The sequence below is a fragment of the Aplidium turbinatum genome, chromosome 12 (genome assembly GCF_918807975.1).
Source record: "Aplidium turbinatum chromosome 12, kaAplTurb1.1, whole genome shotgun sequence".
NCBI classification, from domain to species: domain Eukaryota; kingdom Metazoa; phylum Chordata; class Ascidiacea; order Aplousobranchia; family Polyclinidae; genus Aplidium; species Aplidium turbinatum.
This window is the reverse complement of record NC_137483.1, coordinates 8,916,710-8,937,166: the sequence shown is the minus strand read 5'-3', so window position 1 is coordinate 8,937,166 and position 20,457 is coordinate 8,916,710. Positions and strand designations below refer to the sequence as shown.

At 39.1% G+C, this 20,457-nt stretch overlaps 1 protein-coding gene across 2 annotated transcripts; it reads left to right on the top strand.

Moving 5' to 3' along the window:
- The first annotated feature begins 5,107 nt into the window (after positions 1-5,107).
- Positions 5,108-20,251, top strand: LOC145780798 (ubiquitin carboxyl-terminal hydrolase 11-like). 2 transcript variants are annotated; one of them, XM_082592438.1, is made up of 21 exons: positions 5,108-5,135; positions 5,553-5,688; positions 5,907-6,045; positions 6,733-6,851; positions 7,615-7,724; positions 9,395-9,575; positions 9,903-10,000; positions 10,232-10,678; positions 11,543-11,663; positions 11,951-12,035; positions 12,352-12,484; positions 12,776-12,957; positions 13,164-13,260; positions 13,702-13,820; positions 14,277-14,383; positions 14,882-15,005; positions 15,668-15,837; positions 16,494-16,611; positions 17,043-17,198; positions 17,832-17,934; positions 18,349-20,251. In XM_082592438.1, the coding sequence occupies exons 1-21, from the start codon at positions 5,108-5,110 to the stop codon at positions 18,525-18,527; spliced, it is 2,952 nt and encodes a 983-aa protein (XP_082448564.1). In that variant the 3' UTR covers positions 18,528-20,251. The 2 variants fall into 2 exon arrangements, with proteins under 2 accessions (XP_082448564.1, XP_082448565.1); XM_082592439.1 differs by lacking the exon at positions 5,108-5,135 and having other exon boundaries at positions 5,377-5,688; positions 13,699-13,820.
- The last annotated feature ends 206 nt before the right edge of the window (positions 20,252-20,457 follow it).

The window sequence follows — 20,457 nt, the reverse complement described above, 5'->3', positions numbered from 1 at the left end:
CAATGCCAAACAAAAAAGCCAAGCAGAGCAAGTTACATCAAATTCAGCTACTATTTTCTAACAACCTCCACAGCCTGTTTCACCCTTTACTGTGGGTCATCCGAATGTCCTTACTCCTTATTCAAACAAAATCAACTTGTGTAGAATATATACTGTACAATAATTATACATCAGGGTGGCTCTTATTTGGCAAAAAATGAAAAAAAATTTGAATTTTGTTTGGGACACCTTTTTAAAAGGTGAGGTTGTCAGAAAAAATAACTCTTGCAAAAAAATTTTGAATTTGAAATTGATTTAGAGGTGGTCCTCCCCCCTAAATTTTGCGCCCTCCTCCAAAAGCATATCTCAAAAACTGCTTGAGCTAGAGATATGGTTTTTGTGTCAAAAGATTGCAGAAAGCATGATTTCCTATCTGCTTTCTGAACAGTGATTGCGTCTTTCTTGAGTAGAAAAGCAGTTATTTAGAAGGAAATAAGTATTCTTAAACTTTTATATATTCATACATAGCAAAAATGCCCGTTTTTTGTCATATTCCTTGGAGAAACTCCTGCATCTTTCAAGCATCAGGTGCTATGCATCGCACTTGTTGGATGGCGAAGGCGATTTATGCAAAAAGCTTGGTCTGAATTTATGGTATCTGTCCGAAGAAATGGTTGGACTAGCCTTGTTTGACTCTCGATTGTCTGTGGAAAGTAAAAAGCTAATGGTGGCAACCTTGTTAGATAAAACAGCAGAACGTCCACCAAGGAGACCAAGCATCAAAGTAGATGCGTTTCTTAGCAACAAGGGTCTACAATAGGGTGGCTCATTTTCCTTGATGTTCTTTAAAATTTTTGTCAGTTTGGAATAATGTTCCATTTTGCTCACTGATATTTGTAAACCAAAAATTTTTGTTGGGTTTTGACCTTTGACCCTGGTTCACCCTAGGAGAAATTCTGAATTTTTCTGAAAAATTACTAAATTTCGAAGTGGTTTAGCAGTATCTGAAGAGAGGATTTCTCAAAATTTGACCACGTGATTTTGACGTCACTACCTCTGTTAACTTCCACGTGGAACATCTTCACCCTACTCCAAGTCTGAGAGTCACTAATAGTGCATGCTTTTAGTGTCATTTTAGTTGATTTTACAACCTTTTCGCAGTCAGTGAATTTATAACATAGACCAACAAAAAAAATTTGTCACAAAAGATGAGAGTCATTTTAGAGTATTTCAGAGCCCCTGATTCCGAAAATGCACTTAGTTTTTTCGAATTGGCTCTAGTTTTCGAGATATTCGACAATGAAAATATTTTTGAAATCGTTTCTCAAAAGCTTTCAATTGGCAAATTACTTATTTTCAGCCCTGTTTACCATTATGATGTCATAATTGCACTTGTCTAGTTCAATTAGTTCATATTGCACGAAAGTTCAAAACGCAAGCAAAGGTTGAAATGAACTGTGTTTAACGTTAGGGAGACATAAATACTCAATGAAAACAGTTGTGAATCAGTAGGCCTACATCACAAGAAAAATATCCCGAAAGTCATGTGTTTATGAATGCAGCTTTATATTGAAAAGGTAGGCCTACTGAAATGGATACTTGTACAAATGAAGTTTTATTCCAAGCCTTTGCTAAGGCCAAGTCTTTGCTGCAAGAAGTTTTTTTCTGGTCTATATAGGCTAAATAAATGGCATATAGGCTAATAAAATATGCCTTTGACAAGTAGGATGCTGTACAAACAACCCAGATATATTTTGCTGCACGAGGCAACGCAGAGGACCAACACATTCTGCGATAGATGCAGCGCTATATAAAAACAAGCATTATTATTATTACTTTGACATGAAGCTGGGTGATCAAGATAAGTCCTGGGTTCCTCCTAAAGTATGCAAACATTGCACTCAAACCCGTTCCTTGGCTCAAGGCTAAGAAGTTCAGAGTGCCATGGCATAAAGACAGCCGTGGAATCACCATGAAAATTGATATTTCTGCACGGTGAGGATGTTCGAAGGAAGTTGGAACATCATGTTTACATGGAGTGTGCAAGGGAGTCATTGCATGGACGTTGCTATTTCTGTTTTTTGTTTGCCCTCTCTAGTTTCAAGTGGTGATTTGCTTGAAACAATAGGAAAACGGGCATGACTGAGAGTAACCTCAATACCTTCAGTAATGTTTTGGAGCAAGGTCAAGTTTTTTTCTCAAAACCATTTCTACCACCTACTGTAGGCTAGTAGTTAAAGATTTAGTTATCAAAAGTGGTAGCTGCAATCTTGGCTCCTCATCTCGATCAACATGGCATTCTTGACTCCAAGGCCAAGATTACGTTCTTCCGCAGCAAGAATAAAATTCTAAGTAGCTACTTTATTGAAGAACATAACTTTGTATTCTGTAATTATATAAATGGCCTTCGTACCTTGATGGGGTGTTGCTCAGTAGGCTAATCATAATAAAGAGTTGCGTTTGTTCATCGATAGCTTTGTTTTGTGTATTTGTCTAGTTTGTTAAGCAAAACAATGTATGCATTTTGTTTGTACTTAATAGCTTACTTAGTAAGTCTGAGACTGTTGAAATCAACAAATATATTAATGCAAAACGCAAGTTATATATTCTACATCTTGTATCCTCAGGCTTACTTCACATCATATTTTGATTGTTACTAGGCCAGTAAACGTTAAATAGCTGTTTGTTTGGGTTGTAATCAACGTGATTGGTTCCAAATAGCGTTTATACAACTCAGAAATGTGCCTGGGATTACTTCCAGTTTTGTCTATGTAGTAAACGACACGACGTTAAATCTATAGGGGCTCAAAATTGCGAAAAAAATATTTTTGCTGTAACTCAAAAACTAAAGCCAATTCAAGAAAACTTAGTGCATTTTTAAAATCAGGGGCCTCGAAATACCTTAAAATGACTCTCACATGTCTATAAAAAAAGTTTTGTTGGCCTGTGAAAATCGATAAACATCGTCATATGATTCAAGAAACTGAAAGCAGTAGATATTTACTACGTGAAGAGTGCACAAAGAAAATTATATCTGAAATGTGGTAGAATTCAACATTTTGAGAGTAATACATGTGTCAGTGTTCATGGAGTTGCTAATTAAACCACTTTGCTTGCTACAAGTTTGTGTTACTGCCTCTTATTGTGTCCATTAAGATGCTAGAGTGCATTAGAAGATAGCAGGTGAGCAATTTCAGGGATAAGTGAAAATTCGATATTTTGAAAAAATTCAAACCAGGTGAACCAGGGTCAAACGTTAATATTTTTTTGTGAAATTTGGTGTAGGAGATACATTTACCAAAAGGAACAATATTCCAAACTGACGAAAAATTTAAAAGAAAAAAATTTTTTTTTCGAGATTTTGCGCCAGCCTAGTCTACAACAGTATTGCACCTCTAATTCAAAATGGCTTCTTCAGCTGTTGGGTAAAGATGAAGCAATAATTATACTTTCAAAAGATCATTGCGAAGGACACATGGCGAAGGGACTTTCAGCAGTCAATGACAGAGCAGAGAGAGGAGTTGCTCTAAGTCTAATCCAGGATTTTAACAAACTCTTAACTGAAGATGAGTACCAACTTCAGTTTCTTTTGCAAGTTGTTACTGAACACAGGAAATTGTTTCCAAATTACAACAAGAACAATATTGTCGATTCTTCTTCTTCGTTTAAACCTTCTTTGTCACTCCAGGGGTTGAGGGGCTCTGCCTTTTACCACCCTTGGGCAGTGGCGAGGCGATTTAGATGTTTGAGCAGGTGTCGAGCAGCAATTGCATTGATTCGTTATCCAGTTCAAGCAGACCACGCACACCATTTGGCGCAGTTACAGATGGTGTAGTCTGTGGTTTGTTCCTCTTTGCCACACTCACAGATTGCGGATGGAGCCATCCCCCATTTGTGCATGTTGGAGCGGAATTGTCCGACACCAGTAGCCAACGCAGGCGGTTGAGCTGCACCCAGGCCTTCCTTGGCAAATTATGCATTCCGGTTGGATGGGGGCTGGTGTCGGAGATACTAACTTTAGAGTCTTGAGGAGTTCTTCTTCCACTCTGAGCTCCATTTGCTGTCCTCCCAGGTAGCCGCGCTGATGGATTGGTCTTCACTCTTCAGCGGTTTTCATCAGGAGTTGTGCGTCACATACAAATGGGTGTCTCGATTTCAGTTGCCGGGGATGCTCGATTGCTCGCTCACAGACTCGTAGAGACTTGAGTGGAGCAAGTGGTTGGGGTTCGTAGTGCAGCAAGAAAGAGGCAGGATGGCTTCTTTGCGACGAAACTCAGCTGGTTAGTCTCCTGCAAGGACAGAGAAATTGTCCGATGGTGTAGGTTGCAGACATCCTGTCACGATACGCAAGGCAATATGTAAAATATTGTCGATAATATCGCTTCTCGCAGTACTGACCAGAATCACATTTCGAAATGAATATCGTTACCAGTGTTTCCTCTAAGGTACAAAAATTAAGAAAGAAAAAACAAATGTTGTAGACATGTTTCGTGGTCACAAAAAAGGTTGTAAAATCAAGATTTGGACAAATGCATTTTTTCTAAATAACTGCTTTTCTACTTAAGATAAATGCATTCAATGTTCAGAAAGCAGATTAAAAACCATGTTTATTTACTGCATCTTTTAACACAAAAACCGTATCTCTAGCTCAAGTGGTTTTTGAGATATGCAGATTTGGTATTTTGAGGGAGGGCACAGAACTTTAGGGGGGGAGGGCCACCCCTAAATCAACTTTAAATTTAAAAAAAAATGCAGGAGTTATTTTTTCTGACAACCTCACCATTTGAAAGGGTGTCCCAAGCAAAATTCAAAAACTCAATTTTAACAGCCACCCTAGTGTAGATGCTGTGTCTTGTGCAAGCATTTAACTTCTTGAAACCATGAATGACTGTGATGAAAGATTTTTTTTGTCATGTTATGTATATGCAGAAATGTGTTGCATCGTGTCACTAATTAACAGCCTTCGTGTGTTAGTGTTCCAGAAAGGACTAAACGTTGTTATATATTCTGTATGCAGGAACAGCCATGCTCATCAAAAGAACCTGACGATAATGATTTGGATTTTAACAATCCTTGCTCTTCTACATGTGACGATACCACATTCATCGGACCGGTTCAGCTGCCTTCAATGGAAGTGGAGCCTTTTATAGCTCAAGGTAATTCAAGTCATTATTCAGTATTCAGCAATGCATCCTTTGTCAAACTGAGTCATGCTAAATGGTATAGGTAAATGAACAGGAAAGAATGACTCAATGAAAGGCAGATGTGCCCACTTCTAAACCGGTTTAAAATTAAGCAGATGCTTTTGGTAAGATTTGTTGGTAAAGATTAAAGGCTTTTAGTTTTGTTTTTGATAGGTTACAGGTAATTGAATGTTTTTTTTTTACTGAAATGCTGGCATTTATAAAAATCTATTTGCATTATCTAAAATGTAGTTCACAAATTTTGCTTTCCAGTAAAAAAAAATTGAATCTCTTTTTTGTCTGATTGGAAAATTTGTTGTTTACACAGTCTTGATCTTTGTTTAAATGCAAGCTTGAGCAATTTATGTTCTATTGATATTTACTCTTTAGATGTCCCTTCCACTGATTCCCAATCTGGGGTGTGCGGTCTGTACAATTTAGGAAATACCTGTTACATGAACAGCACTCTCCAGTGCTTACTGCACGATGCAGATTTGAGGGAACAGTTCTCATGCAGCTATAAAAGGTTTGGCGCTTGTCCGCACGGCGCCTTCTTTACAAATGATTGGATTTAATTATTGAATTCAATTTTTCAGCACTAGTTTAGCAGAAAATGAAATAATAACTCGTTTTGTTTAATGTTTTGTCTCAAGGGGTGACAGTAACGTTGAATTAATGTAAAACTGTGTTGCTTTATTTGGTCATTCGGGCTCACTTTGATATATCTAGTTGTGCTGTTTCTAGATCTAAAGAAGACGATTTGCTTCAAGAATTTGCCGATCTCTGCAGCAAGTACTGGAGTGGTCAGTGGACATTAATTGTACCAAGGAAGTTCAAAAAAGCAATTGGAGTAACTCACACGCAATTTGATGGTTGTGGGCAGGTTTGTGTTTCTATCATTGCAATTGCCGAACGTTTTTTAGATGTTCTCATTACAGTTGCGCCATTCTGATGTTCAAAAGAATTCTCTTACAACATAATTGACCACGTGCTTTGTGTCCTATTTTTCTATGATACATTGCAAAATCTTATCGAAATCTTGAATCTACAACGTACCAGCTCAGTGGCGGAGTAGTGATCGGTAACAAAATTTGCCATTTTCCATCGTTTTAACGTCTGCTGGAGTTAAAACAATTCAGAATGACAACCTTTGCTATCTGGGTGAGGTAGCCTACTTTTGTTCTTTGTTTTGTTTGTGGATCCCAAGCGTGCTTTGGAATTCAAAGCCAATCCAAGAACAATACGAGAATTTCACGCTGTTTTGTATCGGAACGTTTACGTGAGAGCGTCATGCGTGAGTGTATGAAAAAATTGCGCGTGGCAGTGCGCATTCATTGGAGTGTAAATAACAAATAATTTTGATTATAAAATTTTCAATTCTAAGTAGTAATTAAAACTTTGGTTTCTTGGCAATTAGACAAACTCCATTGCTCCTTTAACAATTGTTTCCAAGCACCTACGACCTACTTATAATACAGCAACGAAATGAAACAGCAAACCTCAGGAACATTTCAGGTCTCAATTGGCTGTGTAGAAAATTTAGCCCATGGAAATGTTTTATTTTTAACAGCATGATGGACAGGAGTTTCTTGCTCTCTTTCTTGCATCCTTGCATCAAGAATTGAAACTTGAACAACAATGTTCAGCAAATAATGTCAGCACTGGGATATCGCCGTCCGAAGAAAAAAAGTAAGTCCAAACGGTGTGAAATCATTGCAGTGTGTAATAAGTGTTTTATTTCGCAAAAAAATAGTCACAGTGTGTGCAAAAGATGTCCTCTGTGCTAAATTCTTTAACAATTATTTTTATGCCATGCCTGCTCCAGGCTTGGACATCCATGCACGGTTCTTTACATTTATCCAGATGTTTGACTGGAGGAAAAATTGTTTTGCTTTTAATATGAAAGTGATCCTTGATGTTATAGAGAAAAATGTAAAACTGTTTTCTAAAGCAATAGATTGAAAAGGACATTTGTGAACATTGGTTTTTCGTTTTTCTTTAATTATTTATCGGTGAAACTCTGTTTGTTTTTAAAATGATAATATTTTTAACGTAATTTTTGCCCCGAAAATTAGTATTGCACAGACAAATCTCTAATTTGCTCTAGAAGGCCTGTTGTCACATTGCCCTGAGAAACAATTTATTATTTCTTTCATTGCTTAACCTTGTCCGTGCACGTACGTTTTGTGTAACCATGCGCCCATGCTTTGGCTGGTGGCACTGGCAGGACATCCATTAATTGTTGGATTTTGACCTCAATAATTATCAGTGAAGTATTGCTTGTTCTGCACTGTTACATCATCACAAACCAGTAAATTTTCTTTAACAACATTCACAGCTTTGTCAAACCTTTCTTTTGTATCAGACTGCCATCACGGTATGCGAACAAATAGTTGCATGTACTGAGTTCGAATAAAAATTGTTGAATTAAATTTGAAACCAACATCAACAGTTCAAAGCGGAAGCGAGCCGGAAGCAATGTGGACAACAACACTCCAAACAACAAGAGAATCGATTCCTCTACTATCAACAACCATTATCTAACTCTCACCTCATTTATAGGTTAGTCCATTGATTTCTCAAATGTTTTTATAATACTTTTTTATACATAGGAAACAACCCAGACTATTTACACGTGGGTCTACGCCTTTTAGGTGCAAACAGTTAAGTGCCTGCCAAATAGGTGCGCGCATTGTGACGTCAGGATATTTAGGTGCGGAGCACTGTGGCACCTGGTCATTTAGGTGCTATTCTGCGTGTCAAATTACACTCATCGTTCAAATTCCTTTGTTCAAGAATCTTTTATCATTTTGTTTGTGACAAATACAAAGTATATGTAAATGAGTAACCGTGCTGTTGCAAACTAACAAAGATCGTCAAAGCCATCTGAGTGTAGTAGGCCAATCTTATACATAAATTGCTGGTTATAATTAGCAGATGGGCGTTTTTTTAATTCGTTTCGATGCGAAAAGCATTTCGAATGCTTTCGAGAAAATCTTGCATACGCCGCGGTCTGCAGTATTTCCATTAAGCACCTAATGAAATAGACTTTACTGGGAATAGCACCTAAACGACCGTGCGCCACAGTGCGCCCACCTAAATATCCTGACGCCACAGTGTGCACACCTATTTGGCAGGCGCCTAACTGTTTGCACCTAAAAGACGTGCTCCGTTTACACGCCACGTTACGTTTGCACGTCACGTTAGTTACGTCACCAGGTTAAGGTCACCGTCAGTCTCTATGAATCTTGACGTCACGAGAAGCTGAGCCAATGATGTGTGTCGTTTTGCAAGATTGTACCTGATTGGTGTCTTCCATTTTATCACTACTTATATTTCTCACTGCCCGGTGCCCGTACATATTTGTTTCAAGATAAGCGACAGGCCGAGTATATTACCGTTTATCATTCAGTTCATGGCACTGTCACACGTGAATTTTAAGACTTGTAATGTTCCATTACCTAATAATTAAAAACAATCGTCATGTAACGTATATGTAGCTGGATGATCACTGACCTATCACATTACTGCGTTGATAAATACAGGCAGGCGAGCCAACCGCGACCAGAACATGGTGAATCATTAATCTCATGGGAAGTTTTTGTTTTTAAAATATCACACATGACACTGGTGATGCTGAAACGACGTGAAAAAGCTAACTTTTGCCGGCTGGCTTGGAATTTGGTGTAGACGCCTTAATGCAGTGGATTTTAATCTTTTTCCTTGCTGACACCACCTTAAAATCACCAACCATTTCATGCACCACCTCCTAGAATGACTGAAACATAGTAGTTATGTTGTACATTCTACAACATAAAAGGTTAGAATTTTGTACTAGCGCAGCTTTTTACATTATTTTGCAACTAACTTTAATAATTATAATTTAGCATGGCCACATAATCCCTGAGAATAGGTTTCGCATCCCCTAAGTGATGCGTGTACCTCATCTATTGGCTGCGTGATCAAGTGGCGACTGGTGAGGGTGTGTGGCCGACCGACGACCGAAAGGACGTTAGTTCGGAACCCGGCGAAAGCACGTGGCTATGTCCTGGCTAGACGCTTCGCACCAAGCTTCAAAATGTTCAGTGGCCCCGAAGATTGCCTTCTTTGCTTTTACTGCTCTCTAAATCTTCAATCATCATTCATAAGCTTGACACGACAACTGTACTTTCGTGCTTTTATCTGCAAGCAACATAAACAACTGAATATTTTCAACATATTTTTTCCTTCAGGCAAAGAAAAAAAGACGGCCAATGTCAATGTGCTGAACACCGACACAGAATGTGACGAGGAAATCACGACCGATCATAGCAACAAGTTTCCTCAAACCGGACCTCGTCTCAACTCTGATGTGCTTGACAACGATATTGAAATGAATAACCAGCCAAGACAGAGACACAAGTCTGCAGAAGGGTACGGTTTGCCATGAATGGTCTTTGCAAAAATCGAGACTTATAGCGTTTAGGACTTGTTGTCACTCAGCCTGATAAGCAGGTGATATCCTCACTTTGTGGTGAGCTGATAACGGCTAAGACACAACGAAGCCTCGTGTAATGAGTTGACCTTGTGCGATAACGGATGTGACGTTTTGATGTTGTACGGCAACGAATGTGACGGTGTGCTACAACCCATGTCGTGTTGTGCGGCAATGACTGTGACGGTTTAACGCAGAATAAATGAGTTGTTTACACTTTACAGTTCCTTGCAAAGTGGTTTTAAATTGATAGCAATTGGTTTCAGAGCACATTTCGTTGATCAAATAAAAGATTTGAAACTCCGACAACTAAAAGAACCAAACTGCAAACAGACGAATGTCATCGCCGACATCAAGCGTCATGGTGGGTGCTTGTCTTTGAACAGGGAGAATATTCTGGTTCATGAAATAATTTTTACAGAAAATAAACTTATGTTTTAAGTTGTTTTGCAATTTTTGAGGTATGCCCTAATGTAGATCTGACGATGCATTGAAATAGTTTTTAGCTGAACTATGTAGCGGAGAAAATAGTTTCTGTACTTTATCTACACATTACACTGACTGCGGAAAAACATTTATGTTTCTGCTTTTAAAGGCTTGGACGAAAAATCCCATTTGCTCGGTGGCGCTGCAGAAGGGGACCTCAAGTTGCTAAACGATTCTAGCCTTGTTAAAGGGGCCATGCTTCAGAATGAGGACATGTCCGTCTTTAGCGCTGCAGTTCTCGACTCGTCTGTGCAGAATCTCATGTCGGGCAAATTCAGCGATGACGTGTCAAAAAAGATCGACGCCGAATCATCGCAACTTCTGCGCTTCGAGCAAGATTTGTCGGACGCCAAAGTTCTGTTTGAAAACCTCAACTCGGATCCGTTTATACCAAAAAAGATATTCTCTCTGAACCAGGATGAGTGTGGCTCAGTTTCGTTCACAAAGCAAAACTTTGAAGAGGAAAAAGGCGACATTTTAACCTGTTCCAACGACACATTTAGTTGTCTTTCCCAAGGTGACGCTTCTGGTCAACTGAAAGCTGTTGAAGACAAAGGTTCGTGATGTTCTTTTACGTCATGATCATTTTGTTTCATAACGTTGACCTCACGAGTTTATCCTAGCCACAAAAATTTGCTTTTTTACATCATTTCAACATTTGACGATGTTGAAACTATGTAAAAAGTGCATGTTTCTTAGCTGTGTCAACAGCGTGAAGTGATCTTCACTACAATGTAATTCAATACAATACTACAATAATTCGCAACTGTCAATCGGAGTTTGAAACTAAAATTCATGAGGCACTCCAAATAAAGCAGCACAACCCCAGGCTCAACAAACAATTATTCGCTGGAGGGGCATCTTTTTTGTTGAATTTGTATTAGCTTACGTTTATTTTATGTTATGTTGTCCGCTCACTATCTCGTCTCATGACCACACTCCCGCATAATTATGACAGATTGCTACCACCTTTTGTGTTTGTTCGTCAGTTGTTGCTTGTACGCAGGTCAGTGCAGTTTTATTGAATTTCAGTCATTTATTATTAACATTTCACGAATAATTGTTTTGTTTAGATGAATTAAGATATTTTCCTGAAGAGGGCAGAAAGTTTTGCCGAAAACGTTCGAAATTATGTATCTATTTCATTTCTGTATTAATTTTGAATTATGCAATTCAATGTTATTAAGTTGTTATCGATTGTCTGTCTATGGTTTTTAAAAAGTACCTCTCTACCAAAGCTATACAATGTAAACGTAATCCAAAAAGTTCTTTAATGGTTCATAAAGGCAAGTTTTTATGATAAACTTCCCATAGTTTTATCGCTCTAACATTTTTATTAATTCAATGTCTTCTGATGTTTGATATCCTGAAGCATTTTAAAATATTAGACCAGCACAATTGCAAACGATTGCATTGATAGACCCACCTGGTGACAAACTCAACAATGAACTGAGCGAAGACAGAGGAGCCTGCTTGAAGCGGATGTCTCCCGAACTGATGAACATCAACGAGGACCCACAGGACCATGCCAGCAACATCAGGTTCCTCCCTAGCCTGCAAATCAGTTCTTTTTTTACATTGATTCAACGTCTACAGACGTTAAATCAATGTAAAAAGGACTTATTTGCTGGCTGGGGCTACGTTCTTGTAGCACTTTGCCACGTCTACAATAATGGTATTGAGAGTTGGCCGTGGACACTGGACAGGTTTTTTAAACTAATTGTTGTGGTAACATAGAAACTAGCTCCATAGTTGTGCATGTTTTGCGTTTCCCGAGGGCTGAGAGCTGATACATGTTCATTTTTTCAATGTTTATTTTTCTTCTTAGGGGAGACATTTGTGGCGGTTCCTTCGACACTAGCACATCAGTTGCGGATAAAATGTGGCTTGACTACACCTCTCAAAATAAATCGGTGAGTTCACCCATTCTAGATACTCGTCCTTACAAAATATTTTTTCATTAAACTTGTTTTTAATGTTTTTATCGTCATCTTCCTGTGCTTTGGAAAACCCAAGCGTAATTTAATAGTGTCATTAATTAGATAAAATTTCTTTACAATGAAGATAGGTACTAGCTGAAGATACTAGCTTATTATAGCGCACTCTCTTCAATGCTACTTTCCCTTTAATATCTTGTAGCTATGACGTATAACATTGACTTCCATTGATTATGTTTATATTCATTACATTCTTTTCAATTGACGCTGAACTCTCCTTTACACCTACCAGATAATTGTGGACAACCTGCAGGGGCAATTGGAAAGCACGGTCGTGTGCTGCAAGTGTTCCCATAAATCAACGATATACGAGCCATTCATGTACTTGTCTGTTCCAATCCCTCACGCATTGCAGCGTTCTTTCAGTAAGTTCAAGTATGACGTCGATACATGACGGTTTATGTCATATGGCGTGAAATCGTGTCTTTGAAGGTATCGGAAAGTAAAAAGTTTAGTCATTCATCAGGACTTTTTATTTTATGCAATAACTGCAATTTCATCCCGCTCATCCCATAGATTTTTATAAACTAAAGCAAAAAAATGCGATCGAGGGTACGAAATAATTGTCAGAATTTTCGAAACGTCAGTGAATAATTTACATTCTACGACTGCAAACATAATGACGCACACCGCCACTTTCGTTTCGTGTTTTCTAGCGATTCGTCTCGTCCCGTTAGTCGGGACGCCCACGCAGCATTTCGTTTATGCCCCGAAAGTCGGCCGTGTGCAAGATCTGCGGGATGCACTGGCGGCAAAGTTGATAGAAGATAACGCGGTTGTTGATTTGTCTACCTTCTGCTTCTGTGAAGTGAAAGACCGCAGTATACTAAAAGTGTTGGTAAGTAAAGTACCATACAACTTTGAAACAAAAACGTTACTAATCCTGCACTGGTTGAATGATGAAATCTTTCTGTCTTATTTCAGCTTTATTAGTAGGTTATTTTTGTCTTGTTTCAGCTTTTGTTTATTGCTTCACACATCATAATCAAGAGTAGCATCCTTGTAGGTCATAAACATTTTGCACACACTGTCTTTACAACGCAGGACCACACTATTATGTTGAAGAGCGTAAACACGACTACTCGAGAGCTGCAAGCGATTGAATATTTAAACGAAGTTTCCGAAGAAAAAATGCACCAAGGTGAGACAACTGAGACATGTATTCCAAATTCTTCTGATTAAAACACGTCATATCTGACACTATACTGATTCCGTTCCGTTTATAGTACGAAATTGATCTCGTCACTTTATACATACTCGAAACACGTGTCTATCGCTGTCCATTCTTGCTTCACTTAACTGCCGGGAAACACGTTTTGGTGCATTAGTGCATGAATCCTCTCCTGTTGTATTCTTGGATTCGTGCGGGTTCCCACAACCTCTGGAGTATTTTTCGTCGACTGCTTGACAGAGTGGTGAAGGCATTTGACCGACAATCTTACGGCTCTTGGTTCAAATCCCAGCAAGAGCACGGCGTTGCGTTTTTGCAAGACATGGCGTGCCAGGTTGAGAGCAGTTGGTTCCATGACTGAGCAAGCTGACTCAATGTAGATACTTTTCTCAAACCAACGTATCACAGCAGATGAAGCGAAAAGTTCTTGGAACAGCTGCTGCATTTGCCTCGAAGACTTATCAGATCCTGAACTACTAAGACACGCCACCGACGCCTGCTCCATCCTCATATGCCAAGCTTGCCTGCAGGTCAGTTGCCGTTGTTCTTGGCCAGTGCATGGCCAAACCTCTGTTGATTCTTGATTTATTTAAGTTATTTCTCATCTTTAACATGAATGAGACGAAACAGAAAACACCAGTTACAGTAAGCGGAGCCCAAGCACACCAATGAACGGAAAATTTAGCAAAAAATGCAATGTTCGGTATGAGTAGTAGAGGTACGTGTATGTAGGAACTTGAATATTGGAATATGAAGAAAAAAACGCACAATGTAACCTTTCAAAATAAAACTCGGTCATTGAACTTTTCATTAAAAATTTTCTTTCAATTTATCAACGATCCAAAAGAATGCGATAAAAAATAATCCAACCAAAAAGCAGAGTGTACCACAATAAACTAGTAAATTCAAGTGTCAAGTGTAGCTTTGTCAGTGCATATCATGCTTGTTTACAATGTAATGTTGTTTGACGTTTGTTTCTCTTGCAGACCTCCACTCAGCATTATGGCATTGACAGCTTCACATGCCCCATGTGCCACAGCAAGTGTTCGCCTGCCACCGACTTCGTACAACTAGCCAGCTCGAATCAAAATCGGTAAGTTGATTGGAAGATCTTATTTATTTGATCTTCTTCGCTCACCGAACAGCGTACAAAAAGTTAAACATTGATTGTTGTTTTGCGCTTGCCCGTTTGATTTGCTCATGCTGAGTATATTTGCCACTTTCTTGTGATAACAGCTATTTTTTTATTTGTTTGTCGTCTAAAGCATAATTGCTTTCATTTTGAACTTAATCGGTATGGCCCACGTGCTCAACTCATTCGCTATTCAATGGAACCTGATGTAAATCTTTGAATTAAAATCCACTAAATATGACTGACTTATCTAACAAATTGATTTTTCTGAACCTAGTGCTTATCAAACAGTTTTACAGACCATATTCAATAAGACAGTCTGCTTCTCATACAGAGTCGTATGTTGTTAACTCAGCGTGCATACGGGATACTGTTTGCCGTTGTGAAGTTGTAAATTGCTCAAACTGTTTCCTTCATACATTTCATGCTTGCTTCTGTTAACCTGTGTTTGTGCAACAGAGACGTGGTGGTATCCCTGAGCTTCGTCCATCAAAGCAAGGACAGCGAGTTCGTTGCCCCAGCCCGCGTGCTGCGCACATCGACAACACTGCCCGGGAATCGATTACACGGTTACGTTCGCCAGGTAGTTTGATTCGGTTCAGAACATCGGCATGTGAGATTATGGTGTTTAGTTTTAGAGGAACGTAATAGCCCTGTTGTGTCGGCTGCATAGCCGAGCGGTGAGAGCCATTGTTCAACGTTCGAAAGACCGCCGGTTCGACATCGCTCACAGCATTTGGCTGTCTCTTTGGCAAAGACATTTAAAGGCACGGGGTCGATTGCGGAGTGGCGCTACTTTGACTACAGTCCTTGATTTCTCATGTATGAACAGTACGCTGCTCTAGAGGGAAATGCCTACGACCCTTCTTAGAGCTATGGCCTACTGAATTGATCTGAATTGCCGTGTTTCTGTAGTGACTGCCAAGGATTCTTTGCGTCACTGGTAGCAGTATCCAAATTGCTGTGATGGTTTTGCTTCAACTCTCGCATAATTGTTTTTTCTAAATGGATTTTACTGAAAGTTTCTGCGCAGCCAGTGTTTGAAAAGATCAAGTAGTTCCAGCGGTCACAATTCTAGGTCTCTATTGCAGGCCTCATTTAGAAATCTGTTTCAACGACGCAGTTTATATTTGTTGCTGTTGGTACAACTGTATTGTAGATTTTCAAAACACATGGGGCTATTCAAGTGATTGAATGATGCCCGACTTTTCTGTTTTAATTTAATGGTTTGAAATATCGTTTCAGTTTATCCCTTCTTCCCTTTTGGAACATTCTGATTATCAACTCACGTTTACGACGCTTGATGGCGCCACATGTTCTCGTTGTGACGTCACGTCGAAGTGCACGGGTTGCTTCATGGTATCCCAGGACGACGATGACGTCACGTTGCAACCAGGAGACAACTTATGTGTGAGGTGAGGCGGGGAGATGTATCTTGGACGGAGCTTTTTATGAATAGTTTGATTTGATCTGCTCTCGCGATGAGCGAATGCGAGCAAATTTTGCTTAGCTTCGTTTTCAGATAATTTGAGCCATCTTCGGACAAAAGAGGTTTCGATAAAGAACTTTCCGGTTTCGACATTTTGTTTGTGTTTGTACGCATGTTATGTGCTTGGTGTTGAACGTTGAGGACAACGGGGTGAAAAGTTGGAGGAAAAAATAACGTTGTAGCATCGTTGCTTTGCTTGTCTTCATTTTTCAAAGCTTGTAAGGTTTGTGATTTTGTAAGCGGAAAGGCTGCAAGGGAGACCAAACACAAGCAGGTTCAATTTATTTTGTCGTATCCGATTTGATGCCGGGTGGTTTAAACATTTAAGTTAAGTGGATGGGAAGGCGAGAAATCAAATGTTCACACCCACCCTCAAGCAGGTCGTTATATATCTCGCCAGGGACTCTCACTACCAGGCTACACAGCTGATCAACTTGCTTAATAATAGCATGGGTTGAACCGAGTACTATGATGCAAAATTACGAAACAGTGGGTGGGTTTGTTTTCCTGGGATACGAAAAAATGGCGATGATGGCATTTGTTGCAACGGTTTCTTTCTTAATCATGTCGTCTTCCATGCAGATTTCCACTTGCGGTTGCGACGCAGCGAACTGTACACGAAGCTTCTTTTAATGAGCCAGAAGAAGCCGAAACGTGTGTCACTTTGGAAATGTGTTTGAACTCCTTCACTAAGAATGAGGTCAGTTCGTATACCAGCTCCATCCCTGCTACAAAGCTGTGGCTATAGATAAATTTTCAATTGTACGCCAATTAGACAAATCGACAGCAAAGTTAACTTTTTGCTGCTGTTTGGTTCAGAATTTTTTACGTGTTCGAAGTTCGGGCATGGTAAGTTGATTTAATTAGTTTTTTCATTTAGTTAACTTTCTAATGTCCGTATTGTAACCAAACGATTATTATCAACAAATCATATGTAAAAAGTGTTATTGTGCTGTCCAATACCGTAGAAGAATGCATACTTTTCACAATATTACCAGCTTGAAAAAGTAGCTCTTTTTACATCGTTTCAACGTCACCTGACGTAAAAACACAACTTTTTGCTTACTTCTCGCTGAGGAACGGATGCTCAGGAGGACATATTTTCTCAACGATTCAATCAAATTCCCACAGATTCTGGACAGCAGGAACCCCTGGTACTGCCCGTCGTGCGAATGTCACCAGATCGCTGAGAAGCGGCTGCGGATTTGTAAGTGGCCGAGCACTCTCATCGTCTACATAAAGCGCTTCCTCTACCACAGCAAGACCGCTGTCAAGGTTGATGATGAGGTATGTACCATGACTACTTTGACTGTGTGTTTTCTTAGTGAGGTTCAAACATGTACATTTGCATTCGTGCTCACTTTTAAAGTCGAAAATACAGCTCACACGGTTTTTTCTTTCATACAAACGTATTTTAAGGTTGAAACTCCGCGTAGTAAGATAAGTTTTCGATCACATTTGCTTGAAGTCAGATGATTAACATCGAAAATCACACTTTTTGTCTTGCCTTTGACAGGTTGACACACCAGTCAGAGTTGCCAGATGCTTATTAATGAATTTTTCCAAAACCATTCCAACATTTCCCAAGTTACATGCGATTATCCCCAATTTCAATTGTACTCAAGTATATGATTTCGAATAAAAGTTTTCACCTTTTACAGGACGATGCTTTTGGTAAAATACTACAAGATGAAGCAAAACGTACCTTTTCCACTAACTCTACACAACTTTTGTAAAATAGACAAATCTGGCATTATACAATATGCTACTTATTCGGTTACATTCCCAGACACCAAAATCCGTCATTTTTTTTTTACATTGATTCAACGTCTAAACCAATGTAAAAAACGACTGATTTTGGTGTCTGGGTTAGCGTCCACCACCACACCAGCAATTGAAATTGATCTCTGTCGTTTCCAGGTTATGTTTCCAGTTGAAGGGTTTCGACCAGGACCCATTGCCGGTACAGAAGCGATCCATTCGAAGCTTTACGATTTGAATTCTTGTGTTTCTCACTACGGCGGTAAGTTGATGGACTTGAGGAAACCGGTGTATGCTTTGCGTCGCTGCAACGTCGGTTACTTTAAACGAACACATACCAATGTGCAATTTTTACCAAATTTAGATACTGATGAAGTTATTTCAACGTTGAAATTCATTCATTGAGTTGAAAACATACGACTTCAGACACGTCAAAATCCTCTGGACTTTACAACACAATAACACTAAAATCCTACTACAACATCTTAATCAGCAAACGTTCCCATTTTTACATCGATTTAATGTCTAGCGGCGTTAAGCCGACGTAAAAATGGCAACTTGAGTAGTTGACATATCCCAGACAGCAAAACCCGTTTTTATATTTACATTGATTCAACGTCTGCATTCCATTTTTGCTTTCTGGGATGCTAATATTCATTGGAAATATATTTTCCAGGAGTATATTCCGGACACTACACGTCATGCTGCAAGCATCCGGACAATGGGAAATGGCACCTTTACAACGACGAGAATGTCTCGGCTCATGAGCCATCATCCAAGGACGCTGCAGCAGTCTACATCCTCTTTTACAAGGAGAGAGAGTCAAATGTCACGAAAAATCATCTCAGAAGCTGATGACAATCAAGCTCTGATGTCTTCATAGGAAATGTTTTTTTTTATTTCGATTGATCGCGGTTTGACATCTGCAACCATCATAGGAAATGGCCTGTTTTGAATGGAGCCATATTGCAACCCTTTCTTTGATCTCTCTTTTTTTTGCTTTAACTTTACAGTAGATGCACGACCAAGACAGGCGAGAAAGTTGTATTTAGCACTTTTTCTTAAAAAAGTTCACTTCAACTTTTGGGTGTGTTTTAAAGTCGAACAGATCTTTTTCTGCAAATTTTCTGAAATTATTTCTATCTATCGTTCAGTGTTACGCTTCTGGCCTATCGCCATAAAGATTTTGACTCTTCGATATAGGCTTGTGTTTTCTTTTTGTGTTGTTTTGTTTTTGATTAAACTCTTTCCTTGCGACCAAATCACTCATAAGTTGAATGTGTTGTTTTTCTTTTATTCGTGGTGCCCTGTTCTGTTGTTTTAAACTTTAAAGCATTGGCCTGCACACTCGATGCTGCCATTGTACTTTGCCAGGTGTACTGAAGCCTTCTAGTTAAATCTATTGCGAAATTGGACTACGTAGTTAAATTTATAGAAAAAGTTTCTGAAAATCTTCTTACCGCGCACATTTTCATTACTTGCCTCGCACACAAAAGCAGTTGCTCTTTAACGAGTTTATAAAAATCCTGGCATCCCCAATTTTTTCAAACCAATGGTGTTGCAGATTTTTTCTAACGTTTCTCCAACTAGGGGGTCGGCATTGTGCCTCGAAAAAAGGATGTTCCTATACAAAGCTTGTTGGAGATGAGAAGAAAGATAAATGGCGTCACATGATATTTCAGCAGTCCTAAAATCTACATGAAGTAGGTAGTCAATACTGTGAAGTTCGTTATTCACGTTTGAAAGATGTAGACCTACAACTTGTGCTGTTATTTTTTCGACTTGGTGATCTATCTCCTGGCTGTAAGCACGTTTTATTTTTGTGACTCGCCACTTAGCACATTTGTTGTTACCTGGCCAGTAAATAAGTTTTATTTTTGGCATTGAGTCAACGCCGCAAAGGTTGAATCAGTGTTGAAAAGACTGGCCATGGCCGTTTAATGACTGGCCTCGCATTGTTCATTGTGAGGCAAAATTGAATGGAGCTCCCATCTTTTCGTATATGCAAAGGCAATTACAAGATGAACTGAATCTCTTTTCAATCGATCCTGACTTTAAATGATGTTATGGCCTTGACTTTACGAATATGCAACTGGCATCCACAACTGTGAGCCATACCATCAAAACACGTTGTATGAACGTAAAAACGCGATTTCTTGTATAACTGTATCGTAAAATTTCACCCAGCCAGCAAATCAGTCCTTTTTTTCTACATTGATTCAACATCTGCAGACGCAAATGCAAAAAAGGATTGATTTTTCTGACTGGGTTTGTTCTCAGAGAGAGTTTTTCAAACTGAAAGACCTTTATGTACGCCCCATCACAGGACTTGAAACTCCCGTCCGGAAATGCTTGTTGTTTAACATTAAGGCAAATCTCTATGTTGATCTCATTCTTTTTACGACCATTGTCTGCCTGCTGTTATGAAACCGTGAGAGATTTTTTGTTGTAGCCTATTTGGGTGAAACCTAGTAGTCTACATTTCTTTACGTTGAAATGGAGTCACGCATTTTTGTGAAGCATTTTCTTCGATACAGTATTGTCAATGCAACATCAAATTTAACAAAAAAGTTGCTCTGCTTAGTTGTGATTTTTTTTTCACTCGCTTGTGTGATTGTGTCGTTAGGCATGAAAGCTCTTATGTGGTGGACTGGTGGTTTTCATTTCGTTTTATTCTCCATAAAGCAAACTTATCCATTACTAGGCTACTTACTATTACTAGGTCTTCGCGCACAGCAGTTTCTCCATACAATTCCTGTAAAAATTTGGAAACTGCCAGGATTGA

What these genes read in the sequence shown, in the direction of transcription:
- LOC145780798 (XM_082592438.1), top strand. Translation starts at nt 5,108, where the DNA reads ATGGAAGTGGAGCCTTTTATAGCTCAAG. An exon ending in CGAAGAAAAAATGCACCAAG is followed by an intron (nt 13,261 to 13,701) that starts GTGAGACAACTG and finishes GTATCACAGCAG; the next exon opens with ATGAAGCGAAAAGTTCTTGG. An exon ending in CTGTCAAGGTTGATGATGAG is followed by an intron (nt 17,199 to 17,831) that starts GTATGTACCATG and finishes TGTCGTTTCCAG; the next exon opens with GTTATGTTTCCAGTTGAAGG.